Genomic DNA, 17190 nt, shown 5'->3' on the forward strand with positions numbered 1-17190 from the left:
CATCTACAAATACCTAGGTGTCTGGTTAGACTGTAAACTCTCCTTCCAGACTCACATTAAGCATCTCCAATCCAAAATTAAATCTAGAATCGGCTTCCTATTTCGCAACAAAGCATCCTTCACTCGTGCTGCCAAACATACCCTCGTAAAACTGACTATCCTACCGATCCTTGACTTCGGCGATGTCATTTACAAAATAGCCTCCAACACTCTACTGACCAAATTGGATGCAGTCTATCACAGTGCCATCCGTTTTGTCACCAAAGCCCCATATACTACCCACCACTGCGACCTGTATGCTCTCGTTGGCTGGCCCTCGCTTCATATTCGTCGCCAAACCCACTGGCTCCAGGTCATCTATAAGTCTTTGCTAGGTAAAGCCCCGCCTTATCTCAGCTCACTGGTCACCATAGCAGCACCCACCCGTAGCACGCGCTCCAGCAGGTATGTTTCACTGGTCACCTCCGAAGCCAATTCCTCCTTTGGCCGCCTTTCCTTCCAGTTCTCTGCTGCCAATGACTGTAACGAATTGCAAAAATCACTGAAGCCGGAGACTCGCATCTCCCTCACTAACTTTAAGCACCAGCTGCCAGAGCAGCTCACAGATCACTGCACCTGTACATAGCCCATCCAACTACCTCATCCCCATACTGTTATTATTATTATTTTTGCTCCTTTGCACCCCAGTATCTCTACTTGCACATTCATCTTCTGCACATCTATCACTCCAGTCTCTATCACTCCAGTGTTTAATTGCTAAATTGTAATTATTTAGCCACGATGGCCTATTTATTGCCTTACCTCCCTTATCTTACCTCATTTGCACACACTTTATATATACTTTTTTTCTATTGTGTTATTGACTGTATGTTTGTTTATCCCATGTGTAACTCTGTGTTGTTGTTTTTGTCGCACTGCTTTGCTTTATCTTGGCCAGGTCGCAGTTGTAAATGAGAACTTGCTCTCAACTGGCCTACCTGGTTAAATAAAGGTGAAATACATTTTTTATAAAAATACTATATACAGGGTCAATTCCAGTACCATATTTACAATGTGCAGGGGAGGTACTGGATCAATAGAGGTAGATATGTATGGGGTAAGGTGACTAGGCATCAGGATATATGATGAACAGGGTATCAACAGTGTATATGATGATTGTATGTGAGTGGGTGTGTAGAGTCAGTATGAATGTATGTGCATTTGTTTGTAAGTGTGTTGGAGCGTCAGTGTGCTTGATGTGTAGGGCCCTGTGACTGCATAGAGATGGTGCAAAAATGAGAATAAAATACAATATTGATTTAGTAGTTTTTGACCCTGTCCTGAACCCTCTGACCTATCCTGTTACAGTCCACTGCTTTACACTTTAACCCAAACTGCTGTTTCTCCTCATCTCCTTCACAACCCAGAGAGCGGTGTACATAGGTCACCTAGTTAGCCTAGCTGGGGTTGTGTTGTGTAGGGAGGGAATGGTAATGATGCTGATAACACAAATAAACAGCATAGCAATTTCCCCCATCCCACTGGAAGGCTCCTGTGACTGTCACATCCTTGACCACAGAGGTGTCTGATCATACCCCTAACAAGGCCCCTGGAGGGTTGTCCCAAATTTGATTAAGCACAAATTGCTTGAACCCCACGCTTTACACCCAGACTTCCAGCGCAGCACACATCGTCATAACAGAACAGGGGCCCCCTGTGTTACCCACGTGTAGCGGAGTACGGGAGAACAATCCCATTACATTAGAACAGGCCCAGAGCAGAGCTGATATAATGGAGCCTGGGCCATTAAAACCATGTTGTGTCCAGTCACTCACTGATGGAACTATGGGGGGGGGGTCCTTATGACAACAAGGACACTTCGGGGCACGTGATGGTACTGTACTATGTGCCCTTGAGCAAACTGTCATTCAAGGCACTTTAATTAATTTATCAGGTCGTCTTCCTGCCTAGTCATATTATGAGGCTGGGGCAGTAACACTAACGTGCAAGAAGGCACACAAACACCGTGAGCCAGGAGAAAAGACTGACTGTGTAAATACCTGCTTCTGTATAGTATTGCAATAATAACTGTTTTCAGCTAATCGTTCAGTGCAAAGGCGAACTTGCTTTATTGAATACCAGATATCTAGTGATTTTATGATAGTTACTATGGTTAATGGCTAATAGTCTGAATCGGAGGACACAGGCCCTTTGGATTAGGCCTAATTTAGAAAAAATCTCTCTGGAGTTTTGAGAATGTCATTAAGACTTTGTTTTGATCATCTACACAATCATTTAATGAGCGTTCTGATGTACTTAATGAATCTGTGAATGTTTAATATTTTATAGCTTCCTAATTGACCTGTTTTCTATTAATTACTTTGGTCTATTAAATATTAATCCAGATGGAGTGATATGATGGATAACATAAAGTACCCTATTTAAAATCTAAGATGGAAATGGATGGTCTGTACAGAATCAGCTTTCACTTTGTAAGTGGTAATGCTACGTAGTTTCAATCAAGTTCCAGACTTTGCTTGTGCATTTTTTTCCTTGCATTTATATATAATTGCATTTGTATCATTGATTCTTAGTAGTAGTAGTAGTAGTGGTAATAGCAAACGTTATTATCCCAGGGGGAAATTAGTTTTGCAGCACTATCCAATTTGTAAGTCGCTCTGGATAAGAGCGTCTGCTAAATGACTTAAATGTAAATGTAAATGTAACTATTAAACTCAAGACACTACAGACAGAATTTGGGATAAAAGTTGGTCTGTCAATATTGATGAATAAGAATTCAGGAGAAGTGTTGACTGGTCAAGCATTTAGTAGAAGAAGTAGATCAACATCGTGCTACATGATAGGCTTGCCTCCGTCTTTCAGATCATATCTGAAATCTGCGCTTAGACTATAGGCCTAGCTATGCCTATGAATACAATTGAATTACACTCGGATGGTCCAACGTATGTATATATAATTACAATGTATATCACACACGCTACCTTGAAGTAGAGTTTAAAGAGTATCATTTTTTGGGTGAAGCATGTCTGGCAGCCTTAATCTTCTGAGCCGTTTAGAATTCAGCCCATCCATTTTCATGGGGGATGTTTTGGGGGAGGTTTCCTTTAATGAATTTGACAATTAGTAACAGAAGTTAATGACTGTATGGGGCCTAGTACCCTGATGGACATGGCTGTGGGTGTGAATGTGCCTGTGATCCAAGCCATATATCCTAATTAAATGCCTTTAGTTTCCTGACGACTACAGCTAGACTAGACAGGCTTTTGTTTAGTCTGCCCCTGGTGGGGGTCCTTGGGGTCCTTCCGCACACCAACAGTCATGGAGAAGGAACAGAGAGCATTGTGGGAACGGTCTGAGGTAGCAATGACATGGTGTCGTTGTAGCTAGATTTTCGGAATAAACAGAATACCCATAGCAAAGTCTAATGTCCAATAAGTCATCTTAACTGAATGTGTATTAATTGTATTGGCTATACATTTTGACAGTCACAATAGGTTTATTGCGTTAAAATTCCAATAGTAGGATATCTTTCTGGGAAAATATGTGCTGTAATTTATAGTACCGTTATTGTATATTCTCCCCACAGTCCCAATGGTAACACAATCCAAACATCCTTCAGCCAGATGTCACTTCAAGTTTTTAGCGGACATATAGTTCATGATCCATCTCACTCTTTTTCAGGTATTATCCAAGTATAAAATATTTAGTTAAATATGTCAAGCAGCATGAAATCAGAGTTTGTGTTTTTATAGTGTCATGAATACATGGAACACTTCTGCAATATCCGTCTCTGTAGATGTATGTATTCACACCCGCCTCACAATTATTCCCTCTGCCTGCTTTGCTTTCCCACAGCGGATGAGAAAGAATGTCTAGAATTTGCTCAATCCAAGTCGTTCAGTTTGTCCAGCGCAACGCTAGCCCCCTCTTATTCCTGGCAGTCTCGACGATATCTATAATGGTGGCAAAAACAAAACGTAATCCAAAAATAACTCTCCAGAGCTTTAAGTAAAGTTATTTTTTGCATACGGTCTAGAGTTAGAGTCGGAGAGTCTACATTTAAAAAAGGGGGTGTGACAGTTTGCTCTTCTCAATGTCTAGAATGGATTGCTAAAGTGGCTATTATTGCCTATTTGTGATAATTATATCTGTGGCGAAGCTAAGAGCCATGTAGTTAAAAGAAAGCCAACTTCATTGTTACTTGATGATTCAGGCCTCAGAGGGCCCACTTTTAATGTTATGTCTGCCTCTGGCTCCCTGAAGGACAGAGGGGAAAGGAGAGGCATTATACTGTGTTGTTTAATCAGGCCCTGCCAAGTTTACAGCTCAATGACCCAATCACATTGTCAACAGTTAGTTAGACACCCCTCGGAGACTGGCCTGTCCTCTACACACTTTTTCTCTTTCTCCCTCTCTCTTTCTCTCGTTCCATCTTTCTCTTTCCCTCTCTTCATCTTTCTCTCTCTCTCTCTCCCAAGCTTCGTTTGTCTCTTCAGGAACTGACATGTTTCTGAGGAAAAGGTTATCATATCATCAGAAAATAGTGAACAGCTCTGTGGCCTACGTAGAGTAATAGGACAATGGCTCCAGCCCTCTTGGCTCTGTGCAGTGCTACAATGTTATCAGTCTGGAGTAATTATTGTCACAGAACTCTGAATTTCCAGAGATTGAGTTGAATTCTACATTACATTTTACACTGACTATAGTGACTTGCTGTACTGTATGTGTTTGGGCCCATTTCACAGTGCAATGACACTCAGTATGCAGTAAAGAATCCAGCACACACATACCCTAGCCTATCCCTGTACTACCCTATCCTATCCCTGTACTACTCCCTGTGGTCCCGTGTGGCTCAGTTGGTAGAGCATGGTGTTTGCAACACCAGGATTGTGGGTTCCATTCCCACGGGGGACTAGTACGGAGGAAAAAAAGTATGAAATGTATGCACTCACTACTGTAAGTTGCTCTGGATAAGAGCCTCTGCTAAATGACTAAAATGTAAAAATGTACTCTAGCCTATCCCTGTACTACCCTAGCCTATCCCTGTACTGCCCTAGCCTATCCCTGTACTAGCCTATCCCTGTACTACCCTATCCCTGTACTACCCTAGCCTATCCCTGTTCTGCCCTAGCCTATCCCTGTACTAGCCTATCCCTGTACTAGCCTATCCCTGTACTACCCTAGCCTATCCCTGTACTAGCCTATCCCTGTACTATCCTAGCCTATCCCTGTAATACCCTATCCCTGTACTACCCTATCCCTGTACTAGCCTATCCCTGTACTACCCTAGCCTATCCCTGTACTAGCCTATCCCTGTACTACCCTAGCCTATCCCTGTACTAGCCTATCCCTGTACTAGCCTATCCCTGTACTAGCCTATCCCTGTACTACCCTAGCCTATCCCTGTACTACCCTAGCCTATCCCTGTACTACCCTAGCCTATCCCTGTACTATCCTAGCCTATCCCTGTACTAGCCTATCCCTGTACTATCCTAGCCTATCCCTGCACTATCCTAGCCTATCCCTGTACTACCCTAGCCTATCCCTGTACTACCCTAGCCTATCCCTGTACTATCCTAGCCTATCCCTGTACTAGCCTATCCCTGTACTAGCCTATCCCTGTACTATCCTAGCCTATCCCTGTACTACCCTAGCCTATCCCTGTACTACCCTAGCCTATCCCTGTACTATCCTAGCCTATCCCTGTACTACCCTAGCCTATCCCTGTACTATCCTAGCCTATCCCTGTACTAGCCTATCCCTGTACTACCCTAGCCTATCCCTGTACTACCCTAGCCTATCCCTGTACTATCCTAGCCTATCCCTGTACTATCCTAGCCTATCCCTGTACTACCCTAGCCTATCCCTGTACTATCCTAGCCTATCCCTGTACTATCCTAGCCTATCCCTGTACTACCCTAGCCTATCCCTGTACTATCCTAGCCTATCCCTGTACTACCCTAGCCTATCCCTGTACTATCCTAGCCTATCCCTGTACTACCCTAGCCTATCCCTGTACTATCCTAGCCTATCCCTGTACTACCCTAGCCTATCCCTGTACTATCCTAGCCTATCCCTGTACTACCCTAGCCTATCCCTGTACTATCCTAGCCTATCCCTGTACTACCCTAGCCTATCCCTGTTTGCCTGTGTGTGTTTATGTGCGCACCTCTCCCTCCTTGTCCCCTCGTTATGCCCAGGGACTGCTGTGTGTGTGTGTGTGTGTGTGTGTCTCTCTGTCCCAGCACACACAGACAGTATATTCTTTATCTGATTAGCTGACACGTCTGTGTGGAGCTCTGTGCAGTGCAGCAGCTGAGCAGAGCAGCGTCAGGCCCAAGGCAGGGCATGGATTTCATTTTAAAAAGTATCAAAGGTTTACACGCCGCTCGCTTTAATCAGCATGTTTATCAGGCAGAGAGAAATTGCAGGAAGGACCACAGGGAGAAGAGAGGGGTTATCTTAAGGACCAGTAGCCTGGGAAATTGATAATGGCTACAAGGTAATTTACTGGCAACTGCATCCCTCCACCGCGCCGCTGCCTAGGCCGGCCCCTCATTCTAATTACAGGCCATGTAATGCACTAATGAAGCTGCGGGGTGTGTGTGTGAGTCTGTGTGTGTGCTCTGTGCCAGTCTGGAGTGATTTCATGAGCTTGAGATTGAATACATCTCTGGGCTGTGTGGGTGGGTGGGTGGGTAGTGCAGCCTCTCTCCAGAGTCTGTGTGTGTGGCTGGGTGTGGGTGTGTGGGTGGGGAGGCCAGTGCAGCCTCTCTCCAGAGTCTGTGTGTGTGGCTGGGTGGGTGTGTGGGTGGCTGGGTGGGGAGGCCGGTGCAGCCTCTCTCCAGAGTCTGTGTGTGTGTGTGTGGGTGTGTGGGTGGGTGGGTGACTCTCTCCAGAGTCTGTGTGTGTGGCTGGCTGGGTGGGTGGGTGGGTGACTCTCTCCAGAGTCTGTGTGTGTGGCTGGGTGGGTGGGTGACTCTCTCCAGAGTCTGTGTGTGTGGCTGGGTGGGTGGGTGGGTGGGTGGGTGACTCTCTCCAGAGTCTGTGTGTGTGTGTGGGTGGGTGGGTGGGTGACTCTCTCCAGAGTCTGTGTGTGTGGCTGGGTGGGTGGGTGGGTGGGTGACTCTCTCCAGAGTCTGTGTGTGTGTGTGGCTGGGTGGGTGGGTGACTCTCTCCAGAGTCTGTGTGTGTGGCTGGGTGGGTGGGTGACTCTCTCCAGAGTGTGTGTGTGTGTGTGGGTGGGTGGGTGGGTGACTCTCTCCAGAGTCTGTGTGTGTGGCTGGGTGGGTGGGTGGGTGGGTGACTCTCTCCAGAGTCTGTGTGTGTGTGTGTGGGTGGGTGGGTGACTCTCTCCAGAGTCTGTGTGTGTGGCTTGACTCTCTCCAGAGTCTGTGTGTGTGTGTGGCTGGGTGGGTGGGTGACTCTCTCCAGAGTCTGTGTGTGTGTGTGTGGGTGACTCTCTCCAGAGTCTGTGTGTGTGGCTGGGTGGGTGGGTGGGTGACTCTCTCCAGAGTCTGTGTGTGTGTGTGTGGCTGGGTGGGTGGGTGACTCTCTCCAGAGTCTGTGTGTGTGGCTGGGTGGGTGGGTGGGTGGGTGACTCTCTCCAGAGTCTGTGTGTGTGGCTGTCTCCCAAGATGAATGTGATGTGAAAAAGTGTCTGATTAATATTTGGCAGTGTGACAGACACATTAGCCCTATATGATGTATGTATTTCATATATTAAGTCAACGAGGTGATGCTGTGTTTTGGAGCTTGGTGTTGGTAGATGTGTGGTCTGTGGTGGGATATTAGGGGGCAGCTCTGTTAGCAGTGACAGTCATTGAGGGTTGTCATGAGGACAACATGTCTGGAGGACACTCCTTAACTACTAACTGTTGTTTTCCAGACTGGTCTCCCTGACTCACTCAGGAGCACACTGAGTCCTTTTGCAAACTGACTAGCTTAATACTGAACTGGGTCAGTTCTGTCTCGTGTGTGTGTGTGCGTGCGTGCTCAGTTCTGCCCTATGTAACGGTCTCTGACCTTGCAGTGTGGTCGGACAGTTCCATGTCCAGGTCACACAAAGCTACTGATAAGAAGCAGACTGGCTCTGCTGCTCCAGTGTTAGTGTTGTTGTTCTGATGCTCCGGCTCCAGCCAGGCCCAGCCAGCCAGGCCCAGCCAGCCAGGCCCAGACAGGACGAGGAGTTCACCCCCCTCACTAGGGGATGTGTGCAGGGCCAGGAAAGCCTTGATATGACCATCATGTAAACATCCCCACCTATCTGATGGAGGGAAAGAACACTGTTTTCTCAGAGTGTTTGTGTGTGAGTGTGTGTGCGTGCATCTCTCTCCGGGCTCGTGCGCGTGTTCATAGACATCGTTCTCTCACAGTGTCCTCTCTTTTTGTTCTTCAAGTGATATTTAGATGGTTATGTGACCTTTTGGCCCAATTAGATCATCACCAGACGCTCATATGATGGAACAGGAAACCGTTGTGATGTCAGAGTTTAAAGTATATAAAGTTTCCTAAAGGAAGATTTTCCTCCTCCTTCCCTCTCTTCTCTTCACAGGAAAAGGAGGATGTCGAGGCTGTGTCTGTAGGGGCCATTCTTTCAGACTACCAAAGAGTACGAGTGGAAAATGTGTAAGTAGAACAAGTGTGTGTGTGTACACACACACACAAACAAACACACACAACTACATGCCTGAGAGACACTGTATTCCACACAAAGATGATGTTCATATGTTTACTCCATGATGTTCAGTCTAGCTGTATTGTTATGGTACAGTTGTATTACCAGAATGGCCAATGGCTTACTTACGTAATGGAAAACAATGTATTGTTATACACAACATCAGAAAGGACACGTCACTTTTTTTTATCTATACAGTAGGACATTGGATACAGGTGAAAGGGTTTCTATGATAGTACCTTAGGGAGAGGCCTAGCATGGGCCTCTCTCTCGCTCTCCCTCTCTCTCTCCCTCCCTCTGTCACTGTGGTAAGGTACATTCCAGCACAAGCCTCTCTCGTCTTGTGTTCACAACACAACCACAGAGCTCTCAGCTTATGAACAAATCCTGCTGTCAGTCATGTATTGTTTCAGCCACTCACACACACTCTTTCCCTCACATACACACTCACACACACTCTTTCCCTCACATACACACTCACCGCAGGCGTTCTCTGAGACAAAGACATGTACGCCCAAGAGTTTCGGCTCCAGTTACCGCCACTCAGCCTATGTGAGTGTGTTGTGTATGTGTGTGTGCGTGAGTGTGACACAGACAGTCATCGTGTAAAGGAGGTGCCATTTGAAGATAATTACCCCTCTTTAATTCCCCCTTTTTCTGCTGAATCTGTTGAACAAAGCCACTAGCACCAGAGACGGCTCAGAGTGTGTCCCATCTGAGCCTTGGTGTGGCAGCCTGCCCACAAAACTAGTGAAAGTGCCCCACGCACTTTGAAGGCGTTGTGATCCTGGTCATTTTTCATTCTGACCCCTCCCTCCCTCACCTGTTCTCCCAGGTGTGTGCGACTGGGTCTGCAGCCACTGGCCTACCTGTGGCGCCGTGACCAGGCAACCCTGCTCTCCGAGATGATATCGTGTGACCTCCACGCCCTCCTCATCAAAGTGGCCGCCTTCGGTGTGTCTCTCTTTCTCTCGTTCTCTCTCTTTCTCTCTCTTTCATCAGGGCAGCGGGTGAGCAGTCCAACACCGCCCTTCTCTCATTGCCGACTTAGTGCTCGCTCTTTTCCCAGTCCAAAAGGTACAGGTTAAGTAGGAGAGTTTGTTAGAGGGGGGTGAGGAGAGTTTGAGATTGAGAGCGGGGAGGGAACAGGGAGGTGGAGGGTTTGTGTTACCAAAGAGAGAAAGAGAGAGTAATGTGCAATGTTCCGAATCATCAATCTGTGGTTTTTAGCAGCAATGTTGAGACTTGTGCCAGGGGGCAAAGGCAGCAGAGTGGAAAAGAATATGAATAGAAAGATAAGAAGCAGAAGGGAGGAGGAGTGACGGGGGGGGGGATCTTGGCAGTTGAGCAACTGTACAGGTGATTGCACAGCGCATTAATGAAACCTGTCAATAACACCGCGCAGGAGTCCCTATTGTGGTGGGAGGCCAGTGTTGCGTACCTCACAGCTTTTGCATACCTCATAACTTATGGGCCATAAAGAGTAGATTAGAATCTAGTATATATCTAATTTAAGCTCCGGCACAAAGGGAAAAGGTTAACATATCGTCACCTAGGTTTGTCTTCTTGGCCACTGTGGAGCCTGGGGGATAGAAGGATTGGTTTGCGGAATAAGAGGAGAGAAAAGTGTTTTCTTTCTCTTCAGTGTGCTACCTGTATCTACTTGACAGTTGAGTTGGATCCCTTTGATAGTGAAAGTGATAAATTATAATTATGTGGCATATGGTTATTTTTACTTTGAAACGACTCGTGGTGATAGATCATTATGGAGACACTGTTTACATGCTCTTAAGTGCTTGTTGTCGCCTTCAGGAGCAATCAGTTGAAAGGGGTGCCAGCCAGACTGATGACCTAGTGAACTGAATGTCGTGACATGTTCAGGTTTCTAGATGTCTCTCAACACCATTGAAATGGTCACTGTTGGAATGTAGTTCATCATTTACCTGCATTATTAGTCTTCGTATCTATGACTATTTCTCATTTTTTAACTTTGACTGTTTCAAGTGTTATTAGTCTTTTTTTCCCCTGTTCAAACTTCAATCTTTCACTTTTTAAGGAGAGAGATAATTGCAAGAATCCAATTCTGAGCCTGTTATAATTTTACTGACAAGATCATTGTGTTCTAGCATCTTCTTAAAGTAAACGTGTTATCACTATGTTCTTTCTCCACGTGAAGTCCCTTGTGAAGTCCCTTTATCTAGCTTTATCTAACACATGCTTTTGACTTGTGTATTCCACTTGGGTTACTTCTTCTCCCTTTGATGTCAATGATCACACTGTCCTTTCTTCCACCCTGTTTGAACGCAATGAACCTAGAGAATGTTAGAGAGGATAGTAATTATGCTAATGCTGGGCTTTTTAAAACAACGTCATCTTCATTTGGTCGCCGAGACAAAGCCTCTTTGTGTCTGGCCCAGGAATGCTGCTCTGCTGTATGCTGCTGCTCTCTGCTATCGCCCCAGCATCGCTAGTCCCTTCAAATTACCGCCCAAAGTCATTCACAGCCAGAGAAAACACCTCACCTTAAAAGCTTAAGTCCCCCAGTGACCAGGCCACCGTACCGCCAAGCTTTCATCCCCTTCTGTTAACACATAGGCTACTCCTCTAAAAGAAAAAAGAAAATTCCACACATTCATTTTGTGAGTGTGTGTTTGTTTGTGTGTATTTAGTGTTTTGGCTACAGGTAGAAGGGGAAGATGTTATCGTGGTCCCTGACTCCTCACCTGTCCCGAGGCAGGGGTAATTAGAAATGAGAGAATTTAATGGGGCCGCGAGCGCCTCGGGCCCTTTTAAGGCACCACTCAAATAATTGCAGCTTTGGTTCGAAGCAGGTCTGAGCAGCGAGGTGTGCTGTTTGGGGGGGTATTGGGTGACAGATGGGTGTACCTGAGGGGATGAGGTAGGGGGCGAGGGGGATTTTCCTTCACAGACCTCAGGAAGAGATAATAACAGCTCTCTCAGGGTTAAAGGTCAAAGCCACATCTGAAATGACAGAGAATGCTGCGATGTTAGAGATGCTTTTGGTTCATCTGGCACTGTCTGCAAGATAGGTTTTTCTTTGGGGGGGATGAAGGGATAGATACTGGGTGGAAGTTTCAGTGTAATATTCCTTCATTGCCTACTTAGAGAGACAGGTGAAAAATGTATGGTAAACCGCATTTCCTACTGCTTTTGCTTTTTTGGGGGAAGGGAAGAGATTTTGAAGGTGACAAATCCCTATTGTCAAAAGACAGCTGTCCAAAAACTGGATGATCCTGTAAATGAATTCTCAGGAAGCGCTTATTTTCATACTGACTTTACCCTAATCCACAGTTGGAGAGAAAAGAGAGAAAGAACAGACAGAAAAAGATTATTGTCAGATTTCTGTCTCCTGATATCCTATGTAGTGAAGGCTATTGCATGTCTTAAGATATTGAGCACAGCAGAATATTATAAAGCCAAATTAAAATGTCTCTGTAAATGTGTATTAGATGATCATTAAGTTTTACCTGAGTTGGGTCCTCAATGTTTTCACATACAGCACACCCGCTCTCTTCTTAGCAAGTGATAATTGGCAATTCCAAATGCCAGTATTAAATATTAATGTAATTAGTTAGCTGATTGATTAGTGTTGGTGTGTGTGGGTGCACATGCGGGTTCAGCATTCTCTGCAGCGGCTAATTGCTCTGCAGCTTTAGCGATAATTGCCATTTTTGAAATCAAGGTTTCTCCGTCGGAAACCTTTCATCACATCGTGAGCTGAGCTCTACCCTTTGCGCTGGGCCTTCCTTTGTCTTATGAAAAAATAAAACATGGACTGATTTGCATTCACTGAAGATCATACTGTAGCTACAGTTTAAAACCATTGACTAATTTAGTTCTTTCAGAAGTCTTAATGGTTGGTTTAGTTTTGTTTGACAACAATTGTCTATTTGAAATGCGATGTTGTCTTGTCTACTGTCAGAAACACCAAACTTCTTTGAAGGCAGAGGAATAGATATGTTTTCTTCTGAAAGTCAAGTCAGCTTCCATTGTCCTTTCATTGGCCGGGGCCAAATTAGCCTTGAAAGGCAAGCAGTGCTATAATTTGCTGTTGACATTTGATGTACCACTGACAGTAAAGCATTGTGATGAAAACAATTAAAGCAACTTTAACACAGTGACAGTAAACGCTAAACCGTCAGCCTCAGGTTGCACAGCTTAACCTTGACTCGGGTCACAGACCCCCATCCACCCCTCCTTTCCTCCATCACGTTTGGATGGAAAGTTGCTAACAACAGAAAGACAAAAGAAAGTGGAGGATTAGTCATTTAGGCTTGACATGCCAAGTAACAAGACTCCTTTTTTTACCTGACCTTGTGGGGCCAGTTCAGTCATATAAATCTCTGTCAACAATGTTATTAGTTTAGTGTAAGTTTCAATGATCAACTGTTTTGGCCCAGCTCGCCACAATGAACTGAAACAGCAATATTTGATATCAAATCAAACTTTATTTGTCACATGCGCCGAATACAACAAGTGTAGACCTTACCGTAAAATGCTTACTTACAAGCCCTTAACCAACAGTGCAGTTCAAGAAGAGTTAAGAAAATATTTACCAAATAAACTAAAGTAAAAAATAATAAAAAGTTACACAATAACATAACAATAACGAGGCTATATACAAGGGGTACCGGTACCGAGTCAGTGTTGGGGGGTAGTCAGTGTTACAGGTTAGTTGAGGTAATTTGTACATGTAGGTAGGGGTGAAGTGACTATGCATAGATAATAAACAGCTCGTAGCAGCAGTGTACAAAACAAATGCGGGGAGTCAATGTAAATAGTCCATTTAGCTGCTAGAATGTATACATCAAGAGTCAATGGCACCTATTGGAGTCAAAAAATGCAAAAGTAAAGATGGAATTCCATTCTGTATCATTGATACCTCCTCTTTAATGTCAGTTATGGTCTTTTTCTAAAAGTCAGGGACAACATCTGTGTAAACCCTGCAATATACATTGGATAAGGTTTTAATTGCCCACAATATCTTTTTATTTAAATGTGTTGGATATAACAGATTCCATCTTTGAGGTGGGTGCTGCTCTATTCACCCTGCCTATTATTCCTCTCAGAGACATTGAATTTCAGATAAGAGCTTGGACGCATTTCACATATAACCTCAATCTTATCATCTTTTGTTTGTGGCAGCATCCCTCCCTCTCTCCTCCCTTTTTTTCTCTTTCTCTCTCCCCCTGTAAGATGAGGTGATACTGAACAGCTATTGTTTTCACTAAGGTCTTTGAGAGCGTTGTTCAAAGGCTTGGCGCGGCTCACCTTCTAGCGGGAGATGCTTATTTCATGCATTTAAAGCTAAAATGTTTCACATCCTGAATCCAATTTTCTCTCTCTTTTCTCTCTGAAGGCAGGGATTAAAGCCAAGCTGTCAGTCGGCAGACATGCCAGATCTTAAGACGACTCACGGATGGCTGCGATACTCGGCTCTGGCATTGGCAGTATCTAGAATCTCTCTCCCAGGTTTTAATTTAGCATTAGGTGCAATGTAGCAGAGTGCCAAGGACACTGAGCAGGAGAGCACAACTAGTTTAAATGAAGAAGGTAACTCATGCTGTAGGTTTACATTAATCATTTGATGAAGGGTGCTTAGGCTTTTGCCAGTGGGTAAAAAGTATACACAAGGTTTTGCTGTTGAAATAATTGGCTGTGACTGTATAGGTCTGAGAGAGACCCACAAGCACAGTTCAGTAAAGAGTCAGAATCCCTTTTCTGTTGTTTCAAAGATCAGTCTATTATGCATCATTTCAAATGTTTTCGTTGAAGTAGTCTACTAAGCAGGTAGTAATGGATATGATGGTGTCCTTTCCATACTATTTTTTGTGTACAGCATAACCATCAATACACTTACAGAACACACATTTTTGTACAGTATTTGCAAAGTTTTACATGTCACTATGATAGTCTTGGACATATTACTGACGTGATTGTTCAAATAGGGCAAAACCTCTCTTTTTCCACACTAATTTCAAGCTTTGGCAGAGTAATTTTGTGGACACTGTACCCCTTAAAACGCGTTTCCTCATTACTCCACTCTCTGCTTTGAAAAGTTCACTGAATTTAATTGCGGTTTTATAGGATAATACGGGATAAAAAGCCTTTTAAGGGCCAGCTATTCCTTTTGTCTCCCAGGAAAGCTTCTCTCTCTTAAAGTGCGGCCAACCTGTCTCTGGCGGCAGACAAATGGCAGCTTCTAGTGGGCTTATTTGGGTTTAATGTGGCATAATGAGGTTATGTAATTGGGTTTAGGTCAGGTTGTAAAACAGGTTGAGAGGAGACGGGGATGTGAAGACCATGTAAATGAGTGCAGTGTTAAGATTGCTGGATGAAGCTAACAGTAACAATGTGGTGGGCTGGGTTCACAGTACGTAGCCACTGAGTGACACTCACAAAACATGTCCAGTATGGATTCAGTTAGGCCCATCTTATGGTTCAGCAAGTAGAAGATAAACAGATTTCTGTTGCCATTATTCATTCATTGGAACATTGAAACTACTTTTATGTCATTGGAAGATTGGCATCACAAGTCTGAATAGTTATATACTGTATGGTATATTTTCACGTATTCCTGTCACGCACATCTCTATGCGCTTGCCACCTCCCTCCCTGTAAATATCAAATCATGTATCATATATTATTTAAGGCTAGGCAAAGTTAATGAACACATTAAAAAAGCGACATCCCCTCAGCAATTTGAAGCCAATCATTAAAATTTGTTAAAAGGCATGACTAATTAAAAAGGATATTTAAATGGGATTGAATTTTAATGCTCTTTCTCTTATTACCTTTGTGCGGGGTTAAGATGAGAGGGTGACGAGATTAGATATTCTCATACTAATTAAGGCCACAGCTCCCCTGGGTGGAGAACAAGGGCCTGGCTCATTCTCTCCTTCCATCCCTCCCCCCAGAACTTCTCTCGCTCCTTCACATCGCCGGGCCATTGGAGGCTTGGGAGGCCTAGTTGAGGCTTAAGTTGAAACCCACTTTGGGATGCTGCATGCCCCTCCTCAGAGCTACCGTGGAATCTAACCTTGACCTTCTGAGATTGTCAGGACAGGAAGAGAATATAGTTTCTCATGTTATGATTAACTTTTGCCTTCTAATTGCATAGAAACTTGTAAATGAGCAGGATTAAATACATTTGAATAGGATAATGAATGTTCAGAGGTTTAAATCGGAACAGAATACTGTGGTGTTTGTTGTGTTGGCGTGTATGTCAAAATAGCATATCAGTTTGTTATACTGCAGGTAATTACTTGTTTGTTAATGTGTCAGACTATGTATGAAAAGCCACACTGAGAAGACATTGGATATGAGTGAAATTAAGTGAGCCACCAAAAAGTTTCTCAGTCACATGAAGCTGAACATAGCCTTGCTAATCTTGTCTATGGTAGTCTCCATGGCTATAGAATCAGATAGGCTAGCTAGATTGGATTGGCTGAGGCTCTAGCATGAACAGGAAACCACATTAGGATAATTTATATGAAGCCTCTTTGGTCATGGTGTTCATCTGGTTTTACCTTTACTCCCATCTGTTGTTTAGCTGTTTGTCTTTGTTGTGTCTGCTGAGTTACATGCTGTCTCATTGGCTGTTTGTCTTTGTTGTGTCTGCTGAGTTACATGCTGTCTCATTGGCTGTTTGTCTTTGTTGTGTCTGCTGAGTTACATGCTGTCTTATTGGCTGTTTGTCTTTGTTGTGTCTGCTGAGTTACATGCTGTCTTATTGGCTGTTTGTCTTTGTTGTGTCTGCTGAGTTACATGCTGTCTCATTGGCTGTTTGTCTTTGTTGTGTCTGCTGAGTTACATGCTGTCTCATTGGCTGTTTGTCTTTGTTGTGTCTGCTGAGTTACATGCTGTCTTATTGGCTGTTTGTCTTTGTTGTGTCTGCTGAGTTACATGCTGTCTCATTGGCTGTTTGTCTTTGTTGTGTCTGCTGAGTTACATGCTGTCTCATTGGCTGTTTGTCTTTGTTGTGTCTGCTGAGTTACATGCTGTCTCATTGGCTGTTTGTCTTTGTTGTGTCTGCTGAGTTACATGCTGTCTCATTGGCTGTTTGTCTTTGTTGTGTCTGCTGAGTTACATGCTGTCTTATTGGCTGTTTGTCTTTGTTGTGTCTGCTGAGTTACATGCTGTCTCATTGGCTGTTTGTCTTTGTTGTGTCTGCTGAGTTACATGCTGTCTTATTGGCTGTTTGTCTTTGTTGTGTCTGCTGAGTTACATGCTGTCTCATTGGCTGTTTGTCTTTGTTGTGTCTGCTGAGTTACATGCTGTCTCATTGGCTGTTTGTCTTTGTTGTGTCTGCTGAGTTACATGCTGTCTCATTGGCTGTTTGTCTTTGTTGTGTCTGCTGAGTTACATGCTGTCTCATTGGCTATTTGTCTTTGTTGTGTCTGCTGAGTTACATGCTGTCTCATTGGCTGTTTGAGGTTAAGAGCAAGTAGGGTCACCTGGGGTGATACCATAAGTAGCTTGTTTGTTTACTT

The 17190-nt window shown here is 44.3% G+C and overlaps 1 protein-coding gene across 2 annotated transcripts in view; it reads left to right on the forward strand.

Annotated features, from left to right (window-relative positions):
* Nucleotides 1–17190, forward strand: part of dph6 (diphthamine biosynthesis 6) — a 95418-nt gene that overhangs the window by 16011 nt on the left and 62217 nt on the right. For both annotated transcript variants that reach the window (XM_029729873.1, XM_029729875.1), the window contains exons 4-5: nt 8555–8628; nt 9513–9631. In XM_029729873.1, coding sequence (XP_029585733.1) covers nt 8555–8628; nt 9513–9631 — 193 coding nt within the window. The remainder of the gene's footprint in view (nt 1–8554; nt 8629–9512; nt 9632–17190) is intronic.

This window comes from Salmo trutta, chromosome 33 (assembly GCF_901001165.1).
Source record: "Salmo trutta chromosome 33, fSalTru1.1, whole genome shotgun sequence".
NCBI lineage: Eukaryota > Metazoa > Chordata > Actinopteri > Salmoniformes > Salmonidae > Salmo > Salmo trutta.